This window comes from Vigna unguiculata, chromosome 10 (assembly GCF_037176805.1).
Source record: "Vigna unguiculata cultivar grain cowpea cultivar isolate G323 ecotype 2 chromosome 10, ASM3717680v1, whole genome shotgun sequence".
NCBI classification, from domain to species: domain Eukaryota; kingdom Viridiplantae; phylum Streptophyta; class Magnoliopsida; order Fabales; family Fabaceae; genus Vigna; species Vigna unguiculata.
This window is the reverse complement of record NC_140801.1, coordinates 45,669,070-45,686,734: the sequence shown is the minus strand read 5'-3', so window position 1 is coordinate 45,686,734 and position 17,665 is coordinate 45,669,070. Positions and strand designations below refer to the sequence as shown.

General features: G+C 28.0%; 1 protein-coding gene across 1 annotated transcript; it reads left to right on the top strand.

Moving 5' to 3' along the window:
- The first annotated feature begins 198 nt into the window (after window positions 1-198).
- LOC114166445 (MADS-box protein SOC1-like) lies at window positions 199-17,220 on the top strand. Its single transcript, XM_028051179.2, has 9 exons — window positions 199-466; window positions 730-814; window positions 939-1,132; window positions 11,149-11,233; window positions 15,595-15,656; window positions 15,756-15,855; window positions 15,937-15,978; window positions 16,379-16,438; window positions 16,616-17,220. The coding sequence occupies exons 3-9, from the start codon at window positions 951-953 to the stop codon at window positions 16,769-16,771; spliced, it is 687 nt and encodes a 228-aa protein (XP_027906980.1). The 5' UTR covers window positions 199-466; window positions 730-814; window positions 939-950; the 3' UTR covers window positions 16,772-17,220.
- Window positions 17,221-17,665: the final 445 nt, after the last annotated feature.

Sequence of the window (17,665 nt, the reverse complement as noted above, 5' to 3'; positions counted from 1 at the left end):
CGGTTGGTGTGTTGTTTTACCAAAACAAGCAAGAGATGAGGTTTCGATTTTCCATAACCATGTATAAAAAATAATTTGTTTCTTAAAATGGTGTTGGGAACACAAGGTGGATGAATAAGGAAAGATGTGGTTTCTCTCTTGGCTAAATATAGGTCAAATCCAACTCATTTTTCTTCAACGTATCTCAATTATGTAATGCCATTCACTTTTCCTTCTCTTTCTATTATTTATCTTCAGTTTCTGAGCTTTCTCTTTTGGGTTTCTTGCTTTCTTTGGATTCTTCCCTCTCATTTTCTCTCTTTCCCTTTCCTTTTCTAGCCTCAAACCCTTTACTATTCCTAGCTCCTTCTCTTGCTTACAAAGATTTCCTTTGATTTTGCCAATTTGGTGCAAATCTTCACCCTTTTTGGTACCTCTACTTTTTCCTTTACTTACTCAGAGAGGCCTGCTTCTGTTTTTTCCTCTGGTGAGTATTTCAGCAGCAGAAGAAAAAAAAATGAACTTTTTCTCTTTGGGTGTTTAGATCCTTTGCTGGGAAGAAGCTTCAATTTGCTCATTTTTTCTTTTCATAATGTTTGTAGGGATTTTGTTTCTGTCATAGTCTTTATTTTCTTCTATACTTTTTCTTTGACTTAACCTCCTTTCCTTCATAAATATTTCACTTGCTTTTTGGAATTTAATGAACCCTTTGACTAGTACCACTTCTAATCTCTTGCATTTTTCTATCAGCTAAAGCTTTCTGTGTCTTCTTCAACTCTAACTCGGAGAGGGTTCATATTTGCTGCAAATCTTTCCATTTCTCCATCATCACAAGGTTCAATTTCTTGGCTTGCTCTCTCTTATTCACCCAATATAGTATGTATGCGTATAAACTATTTGTTTGAGTGTCTATGAAAGTAATTTTCTGGTATTTTGGGTTCTGACGATTCTATGAGCAGAAAGTAGAAGAGATGGTGAGAGGAAAGACTCAAATGAAGCGTATAGAGAACGCAACAAGCCGGCAAGTAACTTTCTCGAAGCGGCGAAATGGGTTGCTGAAGAAGGCTTTTGAGTTATCAGTTCTGTGTGATGCTGAGGTTGCTCTTATCATCTTCTCTCCAAGAGGGAAGCTCTATGAATTTGCTAGCACCAGGTACCAGTATTCTCCTCCTTCAACTTTCCCTTTTCTTGTGTGAATTAATGCTTCTGCTTCTGGTAATTATAGCACCCCTCTTGAAACCAAGATCAGTTACTTTAATCTGTGAGCTAGTAAATTTCATGCATACCTATAACACACATATGCATGTATATACTGTTATGTAGCTGTCCTAAACACGAATACACAGTGGTGGATACTGCATAGGATCTGGTTTTATTTGTTATTTGTACTTTTTGTATTATTTTTTTGGGTTGGATTGTTGGAGCTAATCAAAGAGATTTTCATGGAAAACTTGAAATAATGCATAAACCTACATGCTAATACACACCCTATAAAACAATAGTTACAATTTGATTGAAAGAAGGAGATAAAGAGAAATGGTGACTGTCAGTGATTGTGTATACCAATTGGCGATTATTCATATATAATTACTTGACATCAAGAGACAAAATTGACTGTAGTTGGCAATGTTTGAGATCTGCAATGAACTTGTTTAGAGCTTAACACAATGAAGCAAAACTTCAGACCTCCTCAACCAAAGGTTGGTGGAATGAATAAAGGAACCTTGTTCCCTCAGTAACGAGCAAAGAATGAGCTTGTACATGTAGGTTAGTGATTAGTGATGTATCATATGTACTGAAAACTGACATTTACAATATTCATGGGAAGGAGAGAGAGATAAAGATATTCTTGTGCAGTACCACATAACGATGATTTTGATTCCTCCTGTGATATCAACTGATCAATAAGTATTTTATTTAGAATTAACTGTAGGGTCGACCCTACTTTTTATCATCGAACAATGTGAGGAAAACCTTAATGTGATGTTCCAAAAATAAAGAAAAGGAAAATGTAACTCTATCTGCAAGAAGCTAGTGTTGCTCCATGAAATAATGTGCAGTGTGGTTTAGTATAACGAGTTCACACATTCTAAGGTGTATAATATTATTATTGGTCGAAGAATCTATGTATATATACATATATATATATATATATATATATATATATATATATATATATATATATATATATATATATATATATATATATATATATATATATATATATATATATATAGAAAGTTTTTCTTTTTTGTATGAATCATCGTGCAGGTGCATTCATAACATTAAATACCACAATTCCTTTTATATATGAATTACTCTAGCCTTCTTATATTTGTATTTGTTTATTTGAAACTGCAAATGTTGAACTTAAGATCCAGTCTTAAGTAATCAAGTCCCAAACAACAATGTAGCTAAGACTCATATGTGCAACAACTTTGAAGTCACAGTGTTTTATGCATATATTCTTAAGTAGACAAGATTTTCTAGCTGGAATTCAAACTTTGGAGCTTCTCTTTGTTGGAGCACTTGAAAATTGAAAGTTTCAACATTTCCTATAATAAACTAAGTTAAGGGTGTATATGATTACAAAGCATAATGAAATGCTGCATAAAATAATTGTGTTGTCTGCAAACTGACTTTGGAGAAAGGGCTAAAAAACAAGAAGAAACTTATACATGAACATAACACTTTGCTATGCTTTTTCCTACAAATTTATTCATGTGGTTTTCTGAAATTTACTTAATTTTTAGTACTATTCAGTTGTGTCTGTTTTTCCTTTTTTGAGGGGGCAGAGGGGTGTGGTGGTGATGATTGGCTCTCTTAATTAACCCTTTCTGAAATGCTAAGGAAATTAAACAAAATGAAAAATGGACTGAAACACAAAATGATGTGAGAAGACATGCATTCAAATGAACTTATCAGTATTAATTTCTTCTGTCCCTTCTTACAGGAACAATGAGAAATATCAATTGAAAACGGAACTTCTTATACCTATAACAAATTTTACATCCACTAGGAAAAACGATGCATATTGATGTATCTTTTGGATCACTATTTTTTTCCCCTTAAGTTACAAGTTATCATGGTGTTAGTATCTACTCCAAATAAAAGCTTTTATAAAACCTTGCAAAATATACTATTATAATGAATATATGACTTAAACTCTCTAGATGGCTTTTATATATAGCTCAACCTTTTTTGTTGTAGGAGAATGAAAGTAGTTGATTATACTCTTTGCCAAGGTAAAAATATTTTACAACATTCATTTGGGACCAAGAAAGATTATCTTATTAAGGGTTGATGTCATAACAATACTCAATGCTAAAATGTTTTCAGTAAACCATTTCTTTAGTTAAAGCTTACATTCTCTTCTATGTTTCTATGTGTTCCTTAAATTGTTTACAAACACTTGTTTGCATTTTCTTTACTGTTAGATTTCCAACCATTTTTCTTTGAATTTTATTTTCTGCTTCTGTCTTCTTTTTGCAGCATTTACAAAACAAGTTAAAAGTTTTCAAATTTTGGGAACTAAAATATGGTAAAAAGTTATACATAGGCTTATATGTTATGTTTTTCTATGCAGTTTGCTCTTTTGGTCACTCAGTACAGATAAATCAACTTCCTTCTTTACTCAACAAGTTGACTTCAGTAAACAGTATTAATAAAAATAAAAATAAAATAAACTACAATTTAATTTCTTCAAGCTAATATCAAAAGACTTGGTTTCTTTTACCCCTATAAGAAAATAGGGGTCCTATATTTCTTTTAGTCTTTTATTTTGATGCATTAATATAATAACATTCATTAACTAAAAGATTAACAGCATTTTTCTCTCACGAAAACTATTAAAGGGTTTTTAATGTACTAAGACTCTAGAACTATATTCATGTTAAAGAAAATGCTTTATATTTTGTATCTCATAAAAAGTTTACTTTATTTTTACTTTCATTCTGATTATAAAAGAGAGTTGCTAAAGTAAATAACAACATAAAATATGTTCACAATTAATTTGTTGTATACATGTTTGACATTCTCTTATGAAAATTGACAATAAATATCCCATAGTTTGGTAGAAAGAGAGGAGAAAATAAGAGATCATTAATTTCAGTTTTTTTTTTTTTAATTTATCTATTCTCTACTTTTACTCTCTCTTTTTTCTTTTCCTGTAAACTAAATACACATGAGAGAGAAAAAAAAAAAACAGTACTCTGAAATCAAACACCGTTATTTCTTTCCTTGTCAAGATGTCACCTCTGATACAAAGAAGTATTTAATTAAATGCAATAGTTCAGCTTTAACACTTAATCCCTCCAATAAGTGCACTTCTATATATTACAGTCATTATAGTTTGTCAGATGGAATTGTCCTTCATCCTCACAGAACTGAACATCTTAGCCTCTTTAATAGAGTTCCTAGTTCAGACCAAACATAGTAGAAAACCGAAACCTTCTATCACGTGATCAAAACCAACACATTATTATCCTTCTATATAAGGTTGAAAAAAAGGTTTCCTCTTAATGGTTGTAGTTGAAAAACTCTTGATTCAGATACACTTTCTGCAATACTTTTATTGTCTTATTAGGTTGTTTTTCATGTAGTTTATTAGCTGGGTATTTGGTAGAATAGAAATAAGTGATAAATAGAAAGATTAAAAATAAATGAAAAATTATAAGTAGACATGTCCTAATTTTCTTTTATGAGAAAATTAATTTAAAAGATACATGACTATAAACTTATAAATAGACATGCCTTATGACTATTTTTTATCATTAAAATTAATTTATTTTACTAAGCATGTCTATTTATTGGCATTGACTGAGAATTCATATACATGAGATACAGAAGATACCTCTAACCTGCCAACCAATGTAAATATAAAGAAAATTTTAATATTGTTTTAGTAATGCCATTTTTATTTTATTAAAACTCTATCCCTTGAATCATGTCATCTCCTCCCAAAATCCTTCATCTGTAATATGCATGAAGCTTAAAAATTTTGAAACTCGAAATTATGTAGGGTTGGAATTAAGTTCATTTTATCTAAGTGTTGATATGAAGACATGTTATGAAGTATGATTTAAAGGGATTTGGTTGTAAGTAATAAATTTTGGCTAAGTTTTGGTTTGTGATTACACTAGAATAGCTTTTATGAAGTACTTTTCAACCATCCTTGATTAGTCTAGGGTTTTTTCCTATCATGAAGAATCGTAACAAAATTGCCACAAGACACTCCAGAAATAACCCTTGTATGTGTTTGGTTGGATGAAGAAAAATAAATAAATTTAAAATAAGTAAAAAAGAAGAAAACTTTTGAATTATTTTCTAGAAATAAGTCTTCGTTTTCATTTAGCAATCATATATAGTTTCCCTTTGACAAAGGGAGGATTTTGTTTTACATTCACCCTATCATAACATTAATTTATTTGAATGCATAAAGATTAACAAAAATGCAATTGTTTGTGTGTTCTTATTTACTTGTATATTCATTTTAATTGCCTTTGTTTTATGTAAAAGTAGGTATGTATAAAAGGTTGGAGATTCTAAATACTCCATATCTATTAATTATTATTGAAAAAGAAAATATATGCTTTTGAAAATATTTTACTTTCAAGTTGAATTTAACATTGGTTAAACATAAGTTAATTTTGAAGAAACATACTTAATTTTATTTGAGCTAAACCTTGAAAGGTTAAATTGAATCATTACTAATCCACTCAAAGCAATAATAGAATCATAGAAGAATCTTAAGCAAAACTCAAGGATGAGAATGAATTCTTATAGGGATCTTAATTTTCAGTTTTCTTTTTGGGAATTACCACTTCAACTTTTATACAAGAATAGAAGAAAAGAGGTTCCATTACAAGTTTCACTCTAGACAGAAATTTGAGTTCTAATATCACTTGCAGAACATAAATTCTGAGCTTAGTTGCTATTTATGTGTTTAATAACCAAAAATTTGAGTTCTAATCTGCAAGTGTTTTATAGCTTACTTAAATACAGATCATGTGAAAATTCCTCTTGATTTGGTGTATCTCTTATTCAAAAATTACATAAAAACTGATAAAACATTTTCCAGGAAATATTTCATATTTCTTTGGTGGTTCATATCTCTTTTATTTGAGTACATGGCTTTCTTAAGTAAATATGGTCGATTTTGTTATATCTAATGTTAATTCAAGGTCGTGTTTGAATGTTGTTACATTACTCTTCTCTGGTTTATTCTATACATAAATTTTAAAAATAAAATCATTAATGATAAATAAATATATACCCTCAAAAAGGTAAACACAAACTAAATATAACAAAAAAGTTCTAAGTAAATCAAGTTTTGTCTGCCATGATTGCAACATCGTCATAGTGATGTAGTTGATACCAAAACTTAAAAGCACTTTGACCTAAACTTATTAGGGTTGACCTAGTAGTAGGAAGTTTGAACAGTATGTATAAAGACTTAGATTCAATTCACTCTGTGGTCATTATGTAAAAGAGATATTTCAATCATAAAATTATTTACTTGTCACAGTATTTTACAAAGAAGTTATATGATAAACTATAATGATTTAAATAACTACATAATTATGCATATATATTTAAGCATTCAATCACAATCTCTACATTTTTTTTTTCAATCAAAATTTATTACTTTTCATTTTCTTTTTATGTAAAGGGAGAGAACCCCACATGGTTGAAGAACTCAAAGAATATTAAGAGCTAAAGAGAAAAAAAAAATTATAATGATATAGCATGATAGAAGAAGAGAAAGAGAGAAATAATGAATATAATTAGGTGTCAGAAAAATTAAGTGTTAAAAAAATCATTGTTTTTGTTTGCATGTAGACATATATAAGTGATCGTCATAAAGAAATAGTTTGACTCATTTTAATTTTTCATAAGTACTTTTTTGTCATGGTGTGTTTGTTTTTTTGCATTTTGTTTTCTTTCAAACATTATTTGGTCCGTAGTTTATGCATTCAGTAACTTTCAAACCAAATAGTTAGTTGAACCAAAGAAGAGATGAGAAGAACATAAATTTTTTCACCCCATTAATAACAATGATAAAGTATATTAAAGTGTGAGTCTAAGTTACATATTAGTTAGAAATAAGAAAGTTGCGTATTTTATAAGAAAAAATATTCATAAATTCATTGTCTTAAAGGTTTTGGGTTGAAGGTAACGATAAATCTCTTATCTGGACTGAACTCAAGTCTCATTGTTGTTGATTAGAAGTGTCTAAGAGAGTCAACCAAGCTCACACACACATGTTGGCTCACTACAGATTGAGTATAATCAAAATACTCATCTATTTCATCAAACATTATTATAAAGATAGTAGTTGAAAATTAAAACATCACCTACACAATTTAACAAATAAATAAATTAAACATTCAAACTGTTAAAATATTTGAACTACATTCAAGTCTTTAAATAGTAAACAATTGTAATAAAAAAACTTATGAAAAAAATGGTAAAAAACAATAAAGGATCGTTTAACCCGCCACCTAAGTAAATCATGACCCACATTAAAAAAATTGATTTTTTTCCAACCTAACATTGCTTGAGCCCATGGCAAGCCGAGTTGGGCCACGAGTTTGAACTTATTTTGATATCTTTATTGTTCGAACTCCTCGGTGAAACCTCCCCTGAAAAAAACACATTAGTGGTATCAAAGTCTAGTTCATCTTGCTAGTCGGTTCAAACTAGAATAATATGGGTTAAGAATCCTAAATGTGGAGATTCCTTCTATCGAAAGTTTTTCTGGTAGGAGTTTCAAACAAGCATGTTCACTTGAGGTACAACGACCATATAAGAAAGTCATTGTTGAGGTATTGATGTTTGGAAATGTTTTCATTAAAGGGGAACATACTAATGTGAAAGAAACTCGTCCTTGAGGAGATTATTAAGAATCTAAATATTAGTCTAAGTCCCACATTCAGTAGATATGAGATAGTTGAACATCTTACAAGAAATAAAACACATAAATTCATTGTTTTATGGTTTTGTGTTAAAGATGAAGTCAAATTTCTTATATAAGGTAGGCTAAGATCTGATTATTGTTAAATCTCCGCAGTGAATCTTCTCCTAAAAAAACCATCACCTATGTGAGAATGGTTACATTGTGAAAGAAATATTAATATTTTTTAACCAAGACAAGTTCACTACAAGAAAATGTCTTATTAGTAACCAATTTTAGTGACTAAAAGTTATTAGTCACTATAATGACCAATTTAGATACCATTTTACAAAATTAAAATTTATTGGTTACTAAAATAGTCACTAAATTTGTCACTAATTAATTAAAGACCAATTTAGTAACTAAGTTATTTTGGTAGCCAAAACTTAGGTAGCTAATTTTTAGTGACCAGTTTTCTTTGGTAGCCAAAACTATGGTAGCTAATTTTAGAAACAAATTTAGTGACCAATTATAATTTTTTATTCATAATAGTAACTATTTTAGTAACCAATAATTTTTTTACTTTGTAAACTTGTATTTAAATTAGTAATTATAGTAACTAACAACTTTTAGTCACTAAAATTACTTACTAATGAAGCATTTTCTTGTAGTGGTTATATTACTTATAACCTGTAATATATACTTATTTCTTATAATAAATAAATTCTCCTAATGAGAACTCATGAATGTACGAAGTAAAGAATATAATATATATATATATATATATATATATATATATATATATATTATTTTATCCACAGTAACTAATAATAAAATAGGAATGAGATGTACACAAAATGGAGAAGATAAATATATTAAGACACTTTGGATCTATTTTCTTTCCAAAAAGTAAAGTAAAATCTTTTTACATCACTATACTAATTGAAATCCAACCTAGATTAACATCAAACTAATATTAATATTTATTATCCTAGCTAGTATTAATTGACACTTAACGATCTAAAGACAGACACAAAAGTCATCATGTGCTTGTTTATAGAAACTATATTAACTAGCTTCTTCAGAAGATGAAAATAAAAAAGTCCTAAAAAGTGAATAATAAAGAAGATTAGTGTTAAGGCCGAGGTAAGAGTATTAGTATGCTTGAATAAATGTTTAAAGATAAATTTAGAATATTCAAATTTAGAAGTTTAAAATCTTTAGAAGTTACTGACATGTCTTTAGAGTACGATACAGGAGAAGTTGAGTTAAGAATACAGAACTTTAAATTTAGGTTGTAATTTAACTGAGATTACTTAAAAAAAAGGTAATTTGAATTTTAAAATAAGGTATAAGAATATATCAATTTAAAAAAACTTATTAAAAGGATTTATAATTTCGATTTTGAAGGATTTATAGAATATAACATTATAGGATTTGAAAGGATTTTATGAATTTAATAACAATTAAAGAATTTTTAATATTTTAAAAAAATTATATAAATTTCCTATTTTTGCCTTTTTTTTCCAGTGAAATTCATTTTTATATATTATTCTATTATGTAAAATTCCATAAAGTTAAAGAGTGTTTAAGTCGCACTTAGTGTTGATATTACGTTAATGATCCGAGGTAACAAAGTTTAATTGTAGTTTTATAGGTCATAAGTGAAAACAATAATTTGTTCTGTGGTAGATAAAATGTTAAATATCTAATTAAAAAGTTAAGTGTTCATTGTTTCTAGTAAAAGTAAACAGAGTTTGTTAAGTAAGAAATTCCAAAATGACTATCACAATCAATAAGAATTAATGCAAATAAATGATAAGGCTTGAATACTAAAAGTAAACTGAATTTATTGAATAAGACATTACGAAATAACTAACACAATTAATAAAAATTAATGCAAATAAATGATAAGGTTTGAATTTAAAGGTGTAAACCCATTTTATTGTATTCTTATATTGTATTTAAAGTTATAATCTCATTTAATCGATAACTTCGAATAGAAAGATTTTATACTGATTTAATAGGAAATTTTTTACTGAGACAAAATAATAGAAATGGTTAAAGTAATTACTTTTAACAACTTTTTAGTATATCCATAATGATATTTGCAACTCTTGTTTCAAAGAATACAAAATAATTTTGTTTGTTTTTTATTTTCTAACTTTTTTATAACACTTGTGGATACTCGTTGACACACTTGGATATATATATATATATATATATATATATATATATATATATATATATAAATAAATAAATTGCAGTAGCTTTTAAATAGATATTCATACCATTCACAAGAATAATTAAGTTTTTGGAAGATTAAAAAAAATTATTTTAAAACTTAAACCCTAACCTTTTTAGTTAATTATCCTAAAAGATTTATTTAATGGAAAGAGCTAGGGTTTTTGTTTTCAAACAATGCTTGAAAATAGGACAAAAGAATTCCATGTTATCATATATCTAAGATTGAGAAAAAGTCTCAATAAATTTAGAAAAATCTCATATTTAGGTGAGATAGTCTCACAGAAATATTCTACTATATAACTGGTATTTTAAATATCATACAATTTATTAATCTTTTAAAATCTCATTTGAATGGAAATATATTTTGTTAATTTTAAAAAACAAATTCTGATAGTCATGATGATATATTATATTTTTTTATTGTTTAAAAATCGTGATATGAATAGATTTTTTTCTTCTATAAAAAAAAAATCTTTTTAAAGTCTCAGTATAGAATAACCTTTATATAAATAAATATATATAACACAGTGAAATATTGTAAATGGTGGATTGAACTCCCAAGAATCACCTACTTTCTTCCTCCAACTCATAGTCTTGATATGCTTCGGAATATCATATTTCACTTTTTAATCTATTTTAGAATTAATTATGTCTGCATTTTACAATTTGAATTATTTCCTCTTTACACATTGGAATATTTATTAAGCAAAAAAACATCAAAGTTAAAAAGAGCTTAGTAGTAACTAACAACTAAATAAAGTACTGTCATTAAAAAGAATTTTTTCGCTGCTAAGCTATAATTTGTTTTTAAATAGTATGAAGATTATATGCATGGAAGTTAATGAATTTGTCACTTTTCTGTCTGACATTTCATTGGTTTCAACTATTTATATTGCATTGAAATTATAAGTACTAGAAAATTTAAATTTTTCCTTCACTCTTTTCATTCTCTTAGCTTGTTTTTGAAACAGAAGTTAAGATATTGATTATGTGTTGATCTATTTAGTTTTGGGTTTCTCATGATACAGCACGCAGCAGTCAATAGAACGATACCGCAGACATACCAAAACTGAAACCTCAACTTCATTCAGATCAGTTGACCAAAACATGCAGGTATTTACATACTTTCTCACATCATTGTTCTCATGCTCATAGAATGTGTATGCTTTTAGTTTTACCTGTTTTTGCTTGTTCGATTTGTTGTTTGCATGTAAGAATACTTTTGGATACAAAAGTGTTTTTGAGTGAAAAAGTTCTACATTTCTGTCAGAAAAGCTTAGGAAAGCACTTCTCATTAATTAAGAAGTGAACTTTAAACGTAACTCAACTTTACAAAATTAGCGTGTAAGATGAGATTTGTACTTATTTATATACTATGAAATTTTCTTATTCCTAGTTGATCTAAGATCTTCAATGCATCCCCTTCATTCTAAGGTGTATGCATCTCGATAGAGGCCGATAACAGGTTGAACGATATGTTCAATAAATAACAAATCTCGATAGGATAGGTTATAATCCTTAACTTTGTTTGATATTATGTTAAAAAGTGAACTTTAAGTCCAACTCAAGCTTACAAAATCAGTTTGTAAGATGAAGTTTGCACCCACTTATATATTATAAAAATACCTTATCTCTAGTTGATCTACGACCTCCAACATTTCTAGCTTTTATCCAAATAGGTTTGAAGACTAAAACATAGAAGCCTTTGGTGTACCATACATCACCGACTGATTTTACTTTCCTAGATTGTTTTTCCAACTAAGTTTGACCTTGTTTGGCAAATGATGTTTAACTTCCTAGTATAAGTGGTGCTATTGACACCATGCTTTAGTATTGAGGATGATTTATGTGTTCTGCTACTTAAACAAAAAAATTGTTTGTGGTGACTCTCTCTTAGGATTTGGCCTGTTCAATGACTTAACCTAGCAAGTCTCACATTAAGATTCTACTAGAAATATAATTTCAACTAAAGATTGAGAGCATAAATACTTTGGTGAAATGTCTTCTAATAAATGACTAAAACTAATTTCAATATAACCAGAGCAATAAATATATATATATATATATATATATATATATATATATATATATATATATATATATATATATATACTTGTTCTCAAAGGATGTTCTCAAAAGAGTATGTTTAATATCTCAATTTAATTAGTTGTAAAATACACTTTATCATAGTAAAGTTTAATAAGTTTATCGTGTTATTCGTCACCATACAACTATTATTTTACCTATAAATACTCATGCTCAACATGTCAAATTCTTGATGTGAGTTGTATATCGGAGATTTACATTATTTAGAGTTATGATTAAAGTATTGTATGTAATTGGATGTAAATCTAACTTTATAGATTGATTTTTTTGAAGTTGAATTAAATTTTTGTTGCATATCTTACCCACTAAAGATATAATCAAATTATGGTATATAAATGAATATAAACCTCACTTTTAAAACTAGTTTTGTTAAAGGAATTGTAATATGATATCATAACCAATTCTAGTAGTTAAATTTATTGTGTCATCTCCTATCGTTATTAAGTCTCATTCTCAAGATGTCAAAATTTTAGCATTAGGAAAAAAGTATAGAAAATCTCAAATCAATTAGAGATATGATCAAATTATAACTTTTTTTTATCAGTAATAATGAATGTATTAATTGAAAACACTTTGGACATTCCAACCCTTTTACAAAAACATCTGAAAAGAAGGTTCAAACAATAAGATTTTACACGAAGAAGTTAAGGATAGAAATGTAAATAATAGATAAGCACACTCATTGAGTTTTCTTTCTTCCATTCCTGCTACACTTTATAGATTTGAAAATTTGAAACCTTCAGGTGTTTCTTTCTTTAGACAGATTGACTCTCAGTATCTCCACCTGCAACAAAGTAGAAACACTCTAGACTAAACTATTTTTATTGTTTATCCCTAACAAGTTAAATTGTCGAAAATGCTTTTTTGGTATATTTTGGTGTATCATGACAATGTCAACCCATTTATTGCACAACTTTCACAAGTTTTTTGCTACTATACAATCAAAAAATAGGTATTGCTTTGATTTCTCACACATACACACGTGACTTGTTGCATCTACCCCTCTTTTGAACACGTTATCACAAATTGCAACTCTATTAATTACTAGGTCAACCTATAACTTAAAAGAAAAGACAATCGGCATCTTACAAATGAGTTTTTATAGAATTGGACTTATATATACTTTCTAACGTCTTTCTTATACTTTTGTTTTATTTTAGCGAGCCCATTTTAATTAAAAGAAAAAGAAAAAAAAAAACTTGTTTTGTCATTTTTCAATAATTTACATCTCTAATAACTGGGGTGTGATGATTTATGGGCTCTAAATGGTGAGGAGATTTGGTAGTATTACTTTGATGCTTATGTATATTTTTAATCTGTAATTTGTCAAGGATGCTAAAGTTGTGAAGCTCAGTGTATGGATATTTTCCAAGAGTATGTTTTAATCTGTAATCTGTAATTAATTAAGGGTTGTATGTTTTTTATATGGATATGGATTACTACATCTCAAATTCTTTTTCACTGCTAAAAAAATATCCCAGAAACTATAGTATACTAAAGTTAACCTCATACTAATTGCAATTGGCAATGAAAACCTACCAAAAAGAAGTGACTCCTGAGTAAGTTTGCAAATCTCATGAACACTAGAAACTAATGAATTTGCAGGAAAGAGATTCACTGAGACACACATGAGAGTGAAACAACTAACAGCACAATTTTTCTTTTCTATTAGTAATTACTAAAATATAAATAAAAGAACAAGGTATTAGTGTCGGGAATAATCTAACTATGGGTCAAAATTTCACATTGGATAGAAATGACAAAATTAAACATTATAGAAGAGAAAATACTCATAAATCTATTGTTTTAAAGTTTTGGATTAGAAGTAGTGTCAATTATCATCTTTTTCAATATAATTTCTTTTTTTATTCTTCTTATATGTATAATCACCTCCCTTACAATAAGATTGCCTTAAAAACCTTAATCATGACTCTGTCATAGTACCATCATGGATTTCCTCAAAATCTATAACAATATATAAAGAAGATTTCCTTTTGTGTCCACATTTCATAATATCAATTCTACCCTTTATAATATAATTATTTATTAAACTTTTTAAAATTAACAGTTATTTTTACCTAGTTTTATAAAATTGTTTATCTTTTTTTCTCTTTTTTTATTTATCAACAATTAATTTCTTTATTTATTTCACTTTATTTTTAATAAATATAAATTTATTTTATATATTAATTTAATAATATTACATTTTTATCACTTACTAACATAATATCATTTATATTTAAAAAATATGTACACACAGACACGATTTTATAATAGCGCCTGTGTATACTAGCGTACGCTAGTGACCATCAAGTTGAATCCATCAATTTCAAAACATTCTTGAGGTCTCAACCATGTTGTTCAAAAGACAGTCCAACCATCACAGTTTCCTTCAAAGATCAGCCAAAACCCATCACTCAAAACAATAGTATACCCAAGAGGTAATCCTTCATAGTAATATTATTCAACACATTCAAAAAATATAAAATAACTATAGAACTCCAAGTTCAATGAAAGAGTGATATTAATTAAGATAATTATTGACATCCCACATAATAATATTTCATATTTTAAGAAGTTTGTTACTTCATCCAATAAAAGAAATATAATAATGAAAATGGTCACTAAAAAGTGTAAGTTATGCACTTTCAACTTTGGAGAACCCTAACTAAACATTAGGGTTAATTAAATGAAATCCTCTAAGAACCCATCAGAAAAATCTACTAAACATTTCTTCTCGTCATCATTTGCTTACATAGCCACTACTAAAAATCTCTACTTTTGTACTCAAAACAAATTTTCAACTGAACCTAAACAATTGCTTCTTCACTTTACATTAGTCATCATTAAAACTAATAAATGCTTTATATATACTGTAAAAAAAAGTTTACCAACAAATAATTGAAAAAATTAGTAAGAAAAATCTGTAATTAATTTTTAATTAATGTGTAATAATTCTTTATTTTTCAAAGTGCTTTCCCTTATTGTCGGAGAGATGAAGCCTTTTTTTAAAAAAAAAAAGCAATTTTGGATAAAAGTAAAAAATTATTCCCACATCGACTTTGTATTACCTTTGTTTAAGACAGGTAGAAATTGTTTCTTCTTAGGAAGCTTCATTTGTTGTTTTAGTTAAGTGCTAATGCTTTTTATGTATAACCAAAATACAATTTCTCAATCTTACAAAATCAATTTGTAAAATAAAGTTTAGATCGCATGTAACTTTTAAGAATATATTAACAATTTCATTATCATGTAAAAATGTATATATACTTTGCAAAGTTAATTCTACTTACTTTATTTTCTTATCATATCACTGTTTCAACTTAAAGTGCCGAGATTTGAATAACTTGTCTAATAATATTTTGCAGCATCTGAAGCTAGAAGCAGCAAACATGATGAAGAAGATTGAACTTCTTGAAGCTGCAAAACGGTTAAGATTTTTAAATTCTATTCACCTTGACAAATTGTTTATTTTCACTCATTCACTCACAATGGAAGAACATGGTGCATTGTGATTTCATTCCTTCAGGAAATTCTTGGGAGAAGGTGTGGGGTCTTGCTCCGTTGAGGAATTGCTACGGATTGAACAACAGTTGGAGAGGAGTTTAAGTATTGTTCGAGCAAGAAAGGTTAGAATGATTAACCATTTTACTATTAAAATTTCTAAAAGTTATATTTGATATTTAAAAATCTCAATTTTCGTTCTTCAGCTCCAGGTTTTCAGGGAACAAATTGAGCAACTCAAGCAAAAGGTAACATGTCTGCATTTCTTCAAAATGGTTGCAAGTTATAGCCTCTTTTGTATCACTGAGAAGTGGAAAAATGGATTTTTGCTATGGTTGAGAGAGATTAAAACTACTTTCATTTCAGAAGTAACAGTGTTTTTTCTCAATTTATGGCTTCAAACGTGTGATTTTGTGTTGAAATTCGTATAGTACTTCTGTATATTTAAACCAAACAAGCATTTAGCAGCATATTTGTGACCAATTATGAACCTGAAGGTTTGTCTTAGAAGCATCACTATTCTGTATTATTCTGTGTTTATGATGCCTGAAAAGTTGCTTCAAGGTTCAATTCCTTTTCCATAAGTTCTGAAAGCTGGAAAAAATACATCAAAGAGATTCTGACTGAAGTGTTTGTAATTTAATTCAGGAAAAAGCCCTAACAGATGAAAATGCCAAGCTCACTGAAGATGTAAGGCTCACTGAGAAGGTAAAGTCACTGCAATATTTGGAATCAGTTCATTTGGAGTTTGAGATTTTTTTTTTTATATTCTTCAAATGGTAACAAAAATAGAATAGCATGAACTTCAAGTTTTTTAGGTCAAATACATGAAAAATCCCCCATAGTTTTCATATCTCAGTAGCATAAAACAGAAATTTTGTGCAGCATGGCATGCATCTACAGGTAGCAGCAACAAAGGATCAGAATGAAAATCAACCCCAAAACTGTGCAGAAAGTAGTCCAAGTTCAGATGTGGTGACTGAATTGTTCATTGGACTTCCAGATACAAGAACAAATTTAGGCCTCTCTAATCAGGTCTAGTAGAAGATTGTTTAATCTCTGGCTATGCAAAATTGAAATAAGGGTAAGATCTAATTGTATCATCAATGTATATGTGTCCTAGATGCTCTTGAAAAGAGAATCATAGAATAATTCTAAATCTTCTTATCTTACAGTATCTTTCTGATAATCCTTCTAAATTATCAATCACATGAAGAAAGTATTAAATATTTTTGGTGTTTGAAAAGTGTTAAATGTTTTTGCATTTCTATTTGATACTTTCTTTATGTGAAGAATCAAGGAAATTATTGGAAGGATTTTGTATGATGTTGTATTATTTTAAGTGATAGTGGTAACTGTGTTGTGGGAGTGATTTGTTTTACTCCACAGTATCCTCAAACCTATGGGCCAAAATGACCCTTTTCTATTCATACTTATATTTTGGACTCACCAGTTTGTAAGGTTGTTAAATGCATGACTTTCCTTCATTACATTTCTGCTGCAATTCTACATTTTAAGAGAGTAAGAACAAGTGAAGTAACATTTTAAGTTTTTTATTCATGGAGTAAATCTTTCACCAGTATTTACAGCCCCTCATTCACTAAAAAGAAAAATTACTTTGCTTCAACTTGGTATTTAAGTTGTGAACTTTCTTCATATAAGATACTACTAAAAATTTTCATGAGAACTTTTTTATAAATTTGTTAAATAAATTTTACAAGAAAAGATTTTTTTTTATTATTTTTTCTAAAAATTTTAATCAACTAATTCTTTTATGGATAATTATTTCTTACAAAATTATAAAATTATATTAAAATTTATTATAAAATTGTAAAGTTTGTGACAAAATTGAATAGTGAATAAGTGTAACGAATTTCGTGGAAGAATCGTATCATCGCTAACTATTTGTCACAAAAAGTCTCTAAAACCAAATAT